We start from the raw sequence: 14,419 nt of genomic DNA on the forward strand, positions 1-14,419 counted from the left end.
CTAAAGAATTAAATAATAAAGAGCATGTGATCAAACTTCAATTCGGGTATTTTTGGACACACAATAAGCACTCCTTGTTCATTTTAAATTTACATATACAGAGAATATTTTATTTTGGATGTTTATCGAGATTGGATTTATGATTTTGGTTCCGATACTATATTTTAGGAATTATTTGAGCCGTGTTGAACAGAAGAAAACAAAGTATAATGTTGCCATTCATTTGGCTACAAATTTACAACCCAATCACCGACGGCGACAATCAATTTGTCAAAATTTAATGCAATTACAAGAATAATTAAAATAAATAAATTATCACCCTTCGTTCTCGCTTAAGTTTAAATCCATGTAGATGCTGAAGATGGATGCCAACATTATATTCTTCATAATTTAGGATTTTGGGTCTAACCGTACTTATATCTGTTGGCTAACCCCTTAAGACTTAGGCGTATAGTGCTTGTAGCATGTTGAGCAATCATGTTCATGTTCATAGTGAAATATAATTCTGATGTAACTCAGATGTTAGTATGGCAAATTCAATTAGTCCGGCCAAAGGCGGATTCAATAATATTTCAAACTTCAAAAAATCTTTCAGACAAATCCTGAGTGAAACTCTGAACCAATGCCTGCCATTTGGACATGAAGTGAGTGTTTGATATAACGTTTAATACGTGTGTTGACTCAGAAATCATGTCAAAAATTTGCTTTACTCTAGACGTACGTCATGTGGGATAGAAAACAAACCAAAGACGCTAAAAGTAGAAATCAAAAGCATACAGGCTTCAGATTCACATTACAAAGAAATGATGCAAAAATAAATCTGTTCGTGAGTTGCTTCTATTGGATTCACATCCAGAGATAACAAATCTGTTTCCAAACAAGTGGATAAATATATTTTAGAGATATATTAAATTCGAATGTATTTTCTATCAACGAGGCATGTCAAGCCTGATATATTATATTTGAATACTTATTATTAAGCACTAGTTTGTCAATCTTAATAAGATAAGATAGGATATAAGAGTTAGATAATAGTATGCTAAGTTTTTAAACTATCCATTTATGTGGAAATAGATAATATATATTTTAACCTGTCTTGTATTTGAAGTAGATGAAATAATATCATGAAATGATATAAAACATATAAAAGTGACAATATTAGTTTTTTATTTGAATTATATCATCATTTCTAAAATTCATTTTCAATACTTTCTATATATTTTGGCTTAAATTCATTTTTTTTCTCTATAGTTATGTGAATATGTAATTTTGGTACTCAATTTTTTATTATAAATTTGATCTTCTAATTTTTAAAATTAAACAATGCTAATATATTATTATTATACTATTCAAAAATAAAAATTACAAATTTGATCTGTTAATTTTTAAAATTATAATTTTATAATACTAAAAATTAAAATAAAATATTATTTATAAATTCTTAACATTTAATGTATACGTAAAATTCTAAACTTAATATAATATTTAAGTTTTAATAAAGTATAACAATATCTATTAATAATAACAAGTTTACATTTAGAATAAGATGTATCAAATTAATATAATATAAATTATAAAAAAAATATTAAAAATTATAAATTAACATAAATGATTAAATTATATTTATGAAACAAGTATTAGAAATAAGTTATTTTAATTTATAATTTTTATTAAATATTATTTTTATTAAAAATATTTTAATTTAAATAAAAAAAAAACAAAAAAAAAACAATTGGACCTCAAACTGGTGTGACTAGTTTTTTTACCAGTTTTCACCACTTGGATGCAGAACGATTCTGTAGATAATCAAAATCAATTTCAAACCGGTTCTCAATCAATTCGATTTGACCAACCAACCAGTTCAATCCAATATTATGATTATTTATTACATGGAAGTCATTGTAACTAAGTAACTATTAAATAATATTACTATTTACTCACAAACGTGTCAAATATTTTCTAATTATTTTAAATGACATATTAATAGTGGAGATACATTGCTTAATTTTGCAAACTAAGAACCAAAATTTGCAATAAAACCAATTGACACTAAAATTACATATTCATGAAATTAAAGATTCAAAATTGAATTTAGGTTATGTATTTTTAAATTCTAATACATTATTTATTTTTAAATTATATAATAGTTCAATTCATTATAATTTTTTTAGAGAATATATGTTTAAAAAAATTATAAAACATCTTAAATACACTTATCTTATAAATTAGAAAAGAAGTATAATAACATACTTTGTAATATAATCTATTGGTTAAAATTTATTTAAAAAATTATAAAATTATTAGTAAAATTCATTAAATGAAAAGTGAGCCATGCAAGGTTTTAATTTTCAATAAATTTCATGCATGTGATAAACAAGAGTTTGTGCAAGAGGTTTATAATTTTCAAAAAAATTCTACCAATTACTAGGATCTTTAAAAAAAATGTTATAGTGTGTATTAAATATATATACATAAATATGAAGAGTATTAATAACATATTTTTTAGAATAATATAACATATTCAATCTATATTATTGTTAAAAATTATTAGAAACAATAAAATCATTAGTGAAAAACAATAAATAAAGAATAACACAAATACAAATTTATAATTTTTAATAAATTTAAACTAATAACTAGTAGGATGTATGTCGTAACTTGTCTTATTTACACTTATGAATTGGAAAAACAGTGTGAATAACCATATTTTTGAAAGAAAAAATAAATATGGTTGGTCATCGAATAAGTTGGAATGGGATACTTAATTAAAGGTAACTAACTATATCTCTCGATAAAGATTAGTTATCAATAAAACTAATGAATACTTCATACTAATAACATAATTATAAATATAAAAAAACCCTTACAAATTAACCTTTTTAGTGAATTTAAAATGCCTTGTAGTAAAATATATTTTTTTGTGTATAAAATTTATAAATAAATTAAAATTCTAGTAATTTATGAAAATATTTTAATTGCTTATAATTATAAAATTTAAAATACAAATCTTGTAATTATCAACAATAAAAAAATCTTCATCTTCAAAGTTTTTTTTTATCATGTTTAATTGGAGTTTGTCATCGTCTCTCTTTACAACTCTTAATTATTTTCAAGTATTCCATGATTTATGTGCACCTTGTTAGCACATAATTTTTCTGCTTATAATAATACTTCACATTACTGAATTCAAACACAATTGTGAGCTTGATCTTTTCCTACCCATTTTTTCTCTTCAAATCATTTCTTCCTTACTCAGACTCCATAAAGTGTATAGCCTTCATTATCAATATTTTCTTTTCTCATAATTTTGTCGTTTTCTCTTAGAGTATTGACCACTTCATACAACTTCAACATTATCCTTCTTACAAACAACATTTAAATCAAAGATTTATAAAACCTTGGTAGTAAAATACACAACACTTGTTCCTTATTAAAGGTTTTGATATTTGCATTCAAAAATTGACATACTACCTTGTTAAAATTATTAATGTGATCATAGAAATCTTCAACCATCTTCATTTTAAATTGTTGCAACTACATCTTCAAACATATATGATTGGACAACTATTTAGACACAAATACTCTCAAACTTTCCCTATACGATCTTTTGATGTTGTATCATTTGACACATGCTTAAAATCAGGAGCTAAAGCTAATTGAATCATGCTCATAGCCTTCTTTTGAATCTAAATCCCTTCCTTTTCATTCATGACAGTTAACTTTTCATCTTTCAAAATTTGATCAAAATCTTATTACACTTAATGCTTCTGAATGATATATTATCAAATCATGAATATGGTTTCCCATCAAACTAGATTTCAAACTTTTTTATATCCCCTCCAAACTCCTTAAATACGAACGTTGATGAAAATTTCATGAACATAACAAAACTACCCTCACATTTGGAATCTCAAATATACATTATTAAGTAACTCTATATTAGATCTAAACTATAATACAAAGTTCAAATAATATTAACATCCTAGTTTTAAACTCAAACCAATATCATCTTAAACCTAAGTGATAAAAAAAATAGTATTCTTATCTTTATTTAAATAACATCATTTGATACATAAATAACAAATTCTAACAAAATGTCTCTTAAATATCTACACAATACCCACTACATTAATTGAAAATTTGAGTTGTTCTATAAGTGAATCCCTTTTGAATTTCTACATGCTACATCTATTTAGAATTTGAATTTTTCTCCAAGGGAATCTCATGGAGATAGATAGTCGGTAACACTCATTCAAGCTCTTTAGATAAGGAGGGAATTGGTACAGAATGTCCCTCACACTTAGAATCTCAAATGTACATTATTAAGTAACTCTATATTAGATCTAAACTATAAAACAAAATTTAAATAATATTAACATCCTAGTTTTAAACTCAAACTAATATTTAGAAAAGTCCTAAAAACATTGATAAAAATCAACTTGAAACATGGTTGAATTGAATTTTAAAATTGTTTACATGTATTTATCAATATTTTATCTATATTTATTTGATGATAATAACAAATAATTAATAAAAAATATAATACAAGTTGTCAACCATGAATTAAAAAAGAAAAATATGAAATACACAAATGAAACACTTTCGTACATTCAAAATTGAACTATATTTATTTATTACAAATTATAATTATAGTATAATTTAAATATTTATTATAAGTCATAATATATAAATATTGCATAAGCTATATACTAGTTAATTTTTAATATCATATATCTTAAATGAATTATTTTTGGATAAATATTTACATATAGCTAATATATTTTAAAAAAAAATTATTAATTTTTTTATTATATAAAATATTCATTCATATTTTTCTTAGTTTTATAAATAAATGTAAATTAAAAAAATTAACGAGTTTTAAAATTGATATATACTTTAAATTTAAATGTGAAAAATCCTAAGTTTTAGTGTTATTAACATATTAAAACTAAGGGTTTACTTAGAAACTTTTAAAACAAATGAAATTTTTTTTTACCATATTAAAAACTAATTATCATATTATACTATTTGATCAACATAAATTCACAATATTGTAACAACATCAATGAATAAAAAATTAAATTACAAAATTTTTAACCATGACATCTTGAATTTTCCACTAATATAATTATTTAATTATTATTTATTTTTATAATTATTTGGGTTGGTTTTTTTTTAAAGGGATTTGGGTTGGTTTTATTAAATGTTTTATTATATATGTGATTTTATAATTAATTCATTCATTTTATTATTTGAGGGAAGGGTTATGTAACCTAAGTTAAATGTTTTAATCATTAGGGTTAGTGAGGAGTTAAGTTTTAAGGGAGAATCGGGTCAGCTTTTCACTTTACACTTCTCACATGTTGCATTTGGGTTGAAAAATTAGGAGAATTAGAACTCGTAATAGATCACCCTCAAAGATCCACATCCTTCATCTAGTATTTATCAAGGTAAGGAGAAGTGGATAATCTTGCTCTAGACATAGAATGTATGTCAGATAATAAAATTGATTCCTAATCTCTTCTCTGTTACATGTGTGTATGAAGGAGAATTTCCCAAATCTGGATATCTTGATTTTTTGTCTTCCTCGTGATTCTTTGGTATTATAATTGATGTTTTTAACATTCCTATGTAATTAATTTCGTGTTTTGGATTAATTGCATAAATCTTAGATTGTCCATGGACTCCTATGAGAATTTTAAGGAAATGCATTGATGATTGTATGAAAAGATAATATGGTATGTAATTGGTGCCTTCAAGAAGAATAATATGACTTTTAGAAGATTTTTGCGATTGAATTGTAAAAATTAATGTTGGGTAACTATAGATCATATTTCGCATTTTATGCAAGAGGTATGTGTTTTGATAGACGCTAGGCGTTGTTGAGACCAAGAGTAAAGATTGTTCTCAAGGCCTCTCACACCAAGCATGAAATAAACCATGTCAAGTGTTGAAGCTTTAGGGGCTTTCTTATGGTATTTACGTCGAATGTGAAATTGGTCACGTCGAACACAATTTAACCTGAGAGCAATGTTGCTCTTTGAAGGTTCTACACTAGATGTAGAACGCTTACCATCAAAAGCCCTTTTGCAAATCACGTTTTCTTGATTCGTAATCAATATTTGATTATGAGTAATATTCTTGTGCAATATATTGATAATGCCCAGTTAATGTGTTTGAGTATACTATCGAGGACCATGGATAAATTGAAAGATGTGTTATATTTGTATCTTAATATGATGATAAGTCTAAGCAAAACTTAGTCATGACATAATTATATGATGAAAAAGAATTGATGTATAATGATGAAATTGTATTGTCATAAGGTGATAAATGCATCGAGTCTTTTTTGACATGCATCATATGTATACTTATTTTGGAAGGAGAAGAATCCCTTATGTAAAAACTTGGGAATCAACCCTTAGAGATAGTTGAGTTTGAGAAATCCTAATTTCACTTAATGTGTGCATGGAATGGAAATCTTGCAACACAAATGTCCTAACAACTTCTAATGTAGAGTGTAATAAGAGTGTGACCTAATATTTTCTTTTGTTATATTTTTAGACAATTATTATCCTATTGTATTAGATTTTATTAGATTTTTCAATTGATTTTGTTTGTTAAAATGTGTTACTCTTTTGTTAAACTTTTGGATCACATTTAAGATAAATTTCTTATTCAATTTTATTTACTTTATGCATTATAATATGGGTGTTTAAACTATAAAAGCCTTTTAAAGATGTTTTTAACCATAGAAACCTAATTATAAACTTTACAGAACTATAAAAAATCCTTGCAAATTAATTTAACAATATTTTAATTGATCAAACCAATTACCCAACTCAGTATAACTCAATTATAGTTAGGTTAAATTATATTGGATCTATTGAAAAATTATAAGCCCCACTTAATTCAACTTTATTGTATTTAATTAAATTGAATCCTAAAGTGATTAAACTTAACCACCGCAACCTACTTACATCCCTATTGGTATAACTTAAAGACAGTGCAACACTCGCCTTTAACAATATATTTTATGGATTAGGATCAGGGGCAGTTATAGAAGATACAAGCTGTGCACCTAGACATGTTAATTTCTTTAAAAAAAATCTAAGATTCTGTGTACAAAAAAAATATACACCTATCATAGTATCATCCGCAAAGAGTTGTTAGGCGACGGTCAGATTCAACTATTGAATTAAGTATCGTCAATCTTCATGTCAGCAACAAAAATCCAAGTTTAATGTCACCGAATTCCCAAGCTCCTGGATCATATCAGTTAGAATGTCGAATATATAAATAATCAATTTTTGTTTCGTGGTGTAATTCGTATTCAACATAAAACATGAACATTAGTATCAACTCCGTACCTCCTTGCATTCATCAGACTCATGCAACCGTCATTCCCTCGAGGAATTTGGTTTGCCCCTAACATAAAAGCCTTCTCCTGCATCATGCCTCAGGTGATGAAATTTGTCATTTATGACGAATCACTAAAAGATAGTGCAGAACTTTAAAAAAAAATGATACGAAAAGCAAAGGCTCAACAGAAATCGTGTTCTTCAGACACTGCTATACTTAATATGTTATATTACCTCTTGGTTCGGACGAAAAGAATTTAATATATTTTCTTTTGAGTCCTTGCACCAAGAAACAAATAACTCAATACAATGAAAAGAGGAAAGAAAAATAGTCCAAGATCATTACACGTAATTCAAAATTAGAGGATAATTTATACAAAAATAATTGTAGAGGGTATACCTTTCTACACATCCCGGAATGCTGAGGCAGTTTAAAATTAGATCCATTATTTGGCTGGCCTTCAGATGTCAGAGACAGCTAACATATCAAGAAAAGTAGAAAGATTGAGAAACCGTGGAAAATCTTTATGGTAAATAACTACACCACTTGAAATTTGAGGCGATAAAGTTAGAATGCAAAACACTTCAATTGTATTGCAAGGCTCGAGAATTAATCAAAGAAATTGCATCAAGGTAAAAAAAAGAAAAAGGTAGCCTGAAATAAAAATTAAAAATGGAAAAGAAAAAAAAAAGCATAAATTCTTTACCTTGCTAAAGAGTTCAATTGGTGGGTTATGTTGAACCTCCTTTTCAGCCTGTAAATCAAATTCCTGTATGAATTGAAGCAAGTTGCAATATCAATAAAATTTTCTACCTAAAAAACACAGAATCATGGGGAAGAGAAAACCAAAGAAACACTATGCTTCACCATTGGGACTGTTGTTTCCTGTTTGCTGATATGGAAAACACCAACATCTCCTTTACTTGGAAGTATCTGTAGTCAGACATTTTGGAAGAATAAAAACAATTAAATACAAAAAACAAAATTATATACAAAAGGGAGAACACAAGAATCCGAACTTCAGACATCTTTGGATCTCTTTTAGAAGTTAGAAGACAGATTACTCTCATAGTTATAGTTTATCTATAATAAAGAAATGAAAATAAGATGCACTAATTGGAGTCACCTCAATACATCATACTTTCGTACAATATTTTTACTTATATTGACTCTAGGATTGTGTACAAAAATTGAGTTCTACTGGAAAGTTTTCTTGATACTCTAAAATATTTTCATGTACATCCTTGATAGGATTTTAAAATAATAAAAATATCCTCTTTTTTTCTCAAGACTTATTTACATTAATGTTTTTGAAAGAAAATTTGAGGTAAAAGATATATAAGAATGACAAGTGAAATTGAAAATATCAGTGGTTCACAAAAAATTGCATAACGTGTGTTTTACTTGCAACTTCATCATAACTAAAACTGGCTGGTAATTAATTATATTGCTTCATTTATTACTAAATTCCATCTTAAATTATGTTTTTACATCCCAACAAATCCTGACACCAAGACACAGTTTGAGAAAGGAAAATAGTATTATTTATATGTTTATAAATCAAAATGTTATATTTTAGTCAATATAATCCCATAATATTTTTGCTGTACATGATATTTAAGTAAATTCTGCCTTGAATGTGAATAGCTTTCCTTAATAAATCAGTTTTGATAGTGATATATCTATTAGTGAATGTTATACTATACTATTATAAAGGTGATAATTACAAATGTTTAATGGTTTAAAAACACTACACCGTCAATTAAAGTTTTGTTATGTTTTCATTGAAGTATAAGATTGCACAAACCATTTCAAATAGAAAAAATTTAGAATTATAGCACCATCCACCGAAGAGTATAATTCAGTTTCACATTTTACTCTTTGCCAACAAGTTATTATCATTTATCCTATCAAAAATTACTATTGATGTCTCATTACCTTCTTATTAAAAGGCCGAACTTTAAAAATACGAGTATTACCCAGTCCATCATAAGTTGGTGCACCCATGGCAGTTGGTCTATGGACAGACAGACAGAATTTTTGCAGTTAGTACCATTGTTTCATGAACGGTCAAAAAATTAAAATGAACATTTATCATGGCATTTATTACCTTCTTAGATCCCTGACTCTATTTTCTAGAGCAGAAACAGCAGTATGCTTGTCCCAACCCTGCAACCAGATAAGTTTGGTTTCTGAAGAACTAATCATATCTATTGTGTAAAACAAGAAAATGCAAATCAATAAAAAAAAAAAAAAAAAATACTAACGTTAACACTTGAAATTGTACGAACTAAATTAAATTAACCTTATCAGAATCATTGCAGTGAAGTGCAGATGATGTAGCAGATGTGTGTTGTATGGCCCTCTCGAAAGTTTTCAAGTGAAATTCCTGAAAAGTATATACAGAAGACCTGAAGTTCAAGATAAATAACACAAAAAATGATTTCCAAAATAATTGTTGGATCAGTTATATGCCTTAATGATGGGACGGCAATAAATATGGCTGAATAGAGAAAGTTACATCAGAATTCAAGCTTACCTGAAATTCAGGCAACCTTGGAGTGCTCCTTTTGGGAGGTAGCAATGAAGGAGCCTCAAGGATCTAGATTGTGAACATTATTTAGAGGAGACAATGGCAACAATGCATCAAAATTAACCAAACAAAAACAATTATATCTACAGAAATAACTAACTTTTCTATTTAACGGGCGGGCTTTGAATCTGGGAGCAGCAACTGTCACATGCTCTGCCTCTCCAACATTTTTGGGTCTGCAAAGCATAAGTATTTCTCAATGTCTATTTATCTTGAGAAGAAAATCCATCAAAAATTTCAGTGATCAATAAACATCCACAATCATAAACCTTATCCTTTGTGCTCTATGTGCAGTTTTAAGGTCAGGCTCCCTTGGAATAGTAAGCTTCAGCTTGGAACCTGAAGAGTTTTGTTCAACAGTGACAGCCTGCAAGAAGTTACAAATTTCTATCACGTGATCCTCTTCCCTGCCCCTTAAGAAATAAGACCCTCTCCCTTAAAGATATGAAAGGCTCTTGCTCTTCCCATTTCAGTTAAGGTACTTAATAGAGGATATCCTTAACCATTAACAAATCCCCACTCAACAACAGTGTTGTATCAAGGAAAATAAAATGTTTATTATTACTTCTTTCTGTAAAATCAAATAAAGAAGAGGATATGAAGGAACAAAATATGAGTACCATGCAATTCATATGAAGAGGGTACTTGACAATATTTGTATAATCTACTTTTAACAAGGGAAGATTCAACAATTCTGCATTAGGATTCATACCCTCATCGGTGTCTTGTGGAAAAAATTGTTTTGCTGCTTCATATCAGAAACCTGTCACAGAGACAATGCAATAAGAATTTCAAATGCCCTGTCTAAAATAAATGTGATGTCAATATTACTTAAGCTCCATTTGAATTCCTGGCCCATGTTTCAATTACTTCCACACTACTTCCCAAACATTGAAGACTAAGGGTATGTTTGGAAGTGGGATTTGGAGAGAACAGGAAGGGAGGACAAGTTTTTTTCTTAAATAAAGAAAGCTACAAACTATTTATAGAAAATAGAAATAAACAAAAGATTGTGACATTAAGTTTGTGCTAAACTATCATTTTATTTCTACCATTTATAAAAATTATCAAAATAGTGAATAATGCTCCCAAGTTCGATTTCAATTTGTGTTAAAATAACATTTGAATAGCAAAAGTCACGTCCCAAGAATGCAAATTAGCCCTTAGTTGTAAGTTTTAGAATTACTATGTGAACCATGTCCATGGACCAAAACAAAATAGTGAATAATGAATAGATGAAGTAACTTTCCCTCTCTTCCCTTCTCCGAAACCCAACTCTCAAACACACCCTAAATGTAATTGTACTAATGCATTGCAATGTTAGCCATGAAAATATCAACTAATCTCTCACAACTTCCTTAGAGCAATTCTGATGCACACAAATGTAACACATTGTTAGGATAATCTTCATTAAGATGCATCATTTGAAACTTAATAGGAAGAGCATAAATAGTCAAACTTTATGATCAATCTCTGACATATATCTACGAACTTCAAGAAGACAAAAATATGAATGTAGTTTCTTCAAGTGTTATAAAACCAGAGAACAAAGAATAAAACTTCTTGCAGACCTTACACAAGAGACCACCCTCTAATTTTTGCCGCTTGGCAGCTTGATTTTCTACCCCGGAAGAGATAGATAAATTTTGTTCATTCTGAGTTCGCGGCTTCTGAAATCTGAAAATGGAAGAGTTGTAGTTGTAAGGTGGCCCATTAACAAGCAATAAAATTAATGCATCCCAATTGATTTAACTAGCAAGCTGTAGTGTAGGATAATGCTATGAAATTAGCATTTAAAATGAAATGGCAGTTCATACTGTCATCCTAGTCCTACAACTACCACACCCCAAAAAACCATGTTTCTTTAAAAATGATAATTTATTCTAATCATCACCTTGAACCAAATTTTTTAGCAGGGTGATTTTGCTTCGCCAATTGACTAGCTGTAGGTTTCATTAATGTTGAACTCTTTGGCACAGCAGATTTGGCCATAGAATTCAAATTGTTGCTGATTGTCTTACTGCCAAAGGTAAGTCCTAGAAAAAGACAAAATAGATGTCAAGCAGAAAGAGAATAAACAAGTTGAGGTAAAGGGAAGAGGATGGAGGCAGATAGATAGAGAAAATGAAGCATATTGTTATGAATAACATATGCAGAGTAAAAGATAATGCCATGTGTTAAAGATATAATCATATAAAACAACTCATGTGCTTCCACCTAACAGCTTAAGCGTTTGGGAGTGTTAGTTATTGACATAGTATTAGAGCCTAAATGACGAAGTGGTAAGGAATTTGATCCCTTCCACCATAATTCTTCATAATTAAATATCAGCACAAGATAAAGTGGGATCATACATTGTCTCCATCTTTGCTTTTGGAAGAGTTAATCCTTGGCTATAATTAAACTACAGTTTGTACCAAAAATTACCATAGCACAAGAGACAATTGCAACATAAATATAAATAAGGATTGCATATCTAACAATATTATGATGATTGTATTATTGTAAATAGAATTTACAGAAAGAAATTCACGATACCAAAACTGTAGTTGAGAAACTAACAACCAATACTTTATTTCACATGAGGATTATAAGATGCTAAGCCGCTAAAAATTTACAGTCCTCAGATTGGCATCTGGATCATGGTATCAGATTGTTACCTGTAGGTACTTGCAATGGCCTTGTACCATCATTTTGCAGAATTCCGGCCAACAAGCTAGAGATATTTTCACCAGGTGCTTTAGAACCTAACAATTACAGGGAAGAGGGAATCACCAACAAGTGAAGAGCACAACTCTGACTAAAACTAAATAATATTGCAAGTGCTTCAGAACATTTCAAATTTGCTTTCAGTATAGAAACTAGAAAGCTTGGATACAGGATAACTGTATTATGACATAAGCCCATTACATAATAAAGTTTTCTAATCGCTTACAGAGAAATAGACATATGTACTGTGTGCAAGTCATTGTAGCAGTATTTTAGAAAGGACCTCGATGAAACCTTTGAGGGATAATTTAAAAATTACACTAAGGCCTGTACAAATCGAAGGCAGGTACATTTTTGCACTGCTAAATAGCAGGTGGCAAAAGCATGTCCACCATCAACAACCTTAACTGTTTATTAGATCAACTTCAACCATCAGTTAAAACACGGAAATGCAAAGCCCAAACGATTAATCAAGCTCCACGTGATTACCAGCAGAGGGAGTGAGGGACCCTACAGATGCAGATACAGAACATACCGGGGCCAGAAAAAATATTCCGTATTTGGGTGCATTTTTTTAACACAAACTACGTAGTGTTCTTGGTTCAAGTTTATTTTAGAGAAACTAATTATTTTTGCTACTTTGGTGAGAGAGCTTAAGAAAGATAAACGATTATTCGCCCAATGTTTAAGCTATAGAAAACACGCTAATAACAAGGTTTAAAATTGTGGTCATGGTTGTGGTTTCATCTCAATGCTTGACATTGCACGAAAATATGACCGATGTGGAGCTCAAAAACCTTGACTGAGGAAGTTGTGCTGAAATTGCAGTTGCAGACAGTTTTTTAAACTAAATTGTTTTTAGATAACAACTAAATACAGATCAATCGGATCACCTAAGGTGTAAATATTCAATAATTCAGTCAAAAGGAAGCACTAGCAAGACAAATAGAAAATACAAATATAAGACAGCAAGTTGATGGGAACGTCGTTTTAGTGTACTCTCAATGAGAACGAGAGTTGCAGAATGATAGAGAAAACTCAACAGAAGTACAGAACAAGGAAATGGCATTCTACAAAGTAAAATTGCCAAGCCATACCATAATTGTCGAAAGCCGTGTCCGCAAACCCCATCCCTAACCGAACACTAGATTTTTCATCATCCACATTACTCGTGCATTCCACATACTCGGACTTGGGCGAATCGCAAACGTCTTCCAAGAACAACTCCTCTCTCGCCACTAGCCTTCTCACAAAAGCTGAAGCAGAAAAACAACAGCACGAGTTTGCGCAATTTCAGCAGCAACAGCAAGAGAGAAAGTATAAACCGAACTCAACGAAGAAACCATAAATAAAAGGGGAAAATGAAGGCATTAATCAGTTTCGCAGAAGATGAATGAAAAATGAAAAAAAAAAAAAAAAAAAGCTTTGTGTAAATATTTGAAAAACATATGAGAAAGAGAAAAGGACTGACGCGAAGGAGGGTAACTAGCGGCATTTTGAAACCAAAGTTCGGCTTCGTGAGCTTCTGCAGGAGTCTCCGGTCGAGTGAAATCGAAGAAGCCAGCTGCATCAAACTCGTAATCAAGGTCAATTTCATGAGCAATAAACACGTGCTCTATTTCTGCGTCTTCGTCTTCTTCTATCATCATCGCCAGCGTCATTACCACTTTCTCACTATCTATCGCATTGTGGTAATAATCCGAACTCACTCCAAGAGTAATTTGTTCCTGTTGTTGAGTAAGAGTGAGAGTGAGG

At 29.5% G+C, this 14,419-nt stretch overlaps 1 protein-coding gene across 5 annotated transcripts; it reads right to left on the reverse strand.

Moving 5' to 3' along the window:
* Positions 1-7,020: 7,020 nt before the first annotated feature.
* Positions 7,021-14,419, reverse strand: LOC109806832 (protein TPX2). Of its 5 annotated transcripts, none has more exons than XR_003805103.2 (18): positions 14,136-14,419; positions 13,762-13,920; positions 12,616-12,702; positions 11,850-11,991; positions 11,527-11,632; positions 10,668-10,718; positions 10,225-10,322; positions 10,056-10,131; positions 9,902-9,964; positions 9,668-9,751; positions 9,473-9,531; positions 9,301-9,379; positions 8,230-8,295; positions 8,069-8,131; positions 7,762-7,839; positions 7,596-7,640; positions 7,371-7,458; positions 7,021-7,265 (listed from the first exon to the last, which is right to left on the reverse strand). XR_003805103.2 is itself a non-coding variant. In XM_029273646.2 (18 exons), exons 1-18 carry the CDS (start codon positions 14,323-14,325, stop codon positions 7,247-7,249), a joined length of 1,542 nt encoding a protein of 513 aa, XP_029129479.2. In that variant the 5' UTR covers positions 14,326-14,419; the 3' UTR covers positions 7,021-7,246. The 5 variants fall into 5 exon arrangements, 2 of the variants coding, with proteins under 2 accessions (XP_029129479.2, XP_029129480.2); XR_014434115.1 differs by having other exon boundaries at positions 7,371-7,493; XM_029273646.2 differs by having other exon boundaries at positions 7,371-7,447.

This window comes from Cajanus cajan, chromosome 5 (genome assembly GCF_000230855.2).
Source record: "Cajanus cajan strain Asha chromosome 5, NIPB_CcT2T_4, whole genome shotgun sequence".
Lineage (NCBI taxonomy): Eukaryota > Viridiplantae > Streptophyta > Magnoliopsida > Fabales > Fabaceae > Cajanus > Cajanus cajan.

What these genes read in the sequence shown, in the direction of transcription:
- LOC109806832 (XM_029273646.2), bottom strand. Translation starts at nt 14,325, where the DNA reads ATGACGCTGGCGATGATGATAGAAGAAGACGAAGACGCAGAAATAGAG. An exon ending in TTCGGCCTTTTAATAAGAAG is followed by an intron (nt 8,296 to 9,300) that starts GTAATGAGACAT and finishes GTCTGACTACAG; the next exon opens with ATACTTCCAAGTAAAGGAGA. An exon ending in CAATTGAACTCTTTAGCAAG is followed by an intron (nt 7,840 to 8,068) that starts GTAAAGAATTTA and finishes TTGATATGTTAG; the next exon opens with CTGTCTCTGACATCTGAAGG.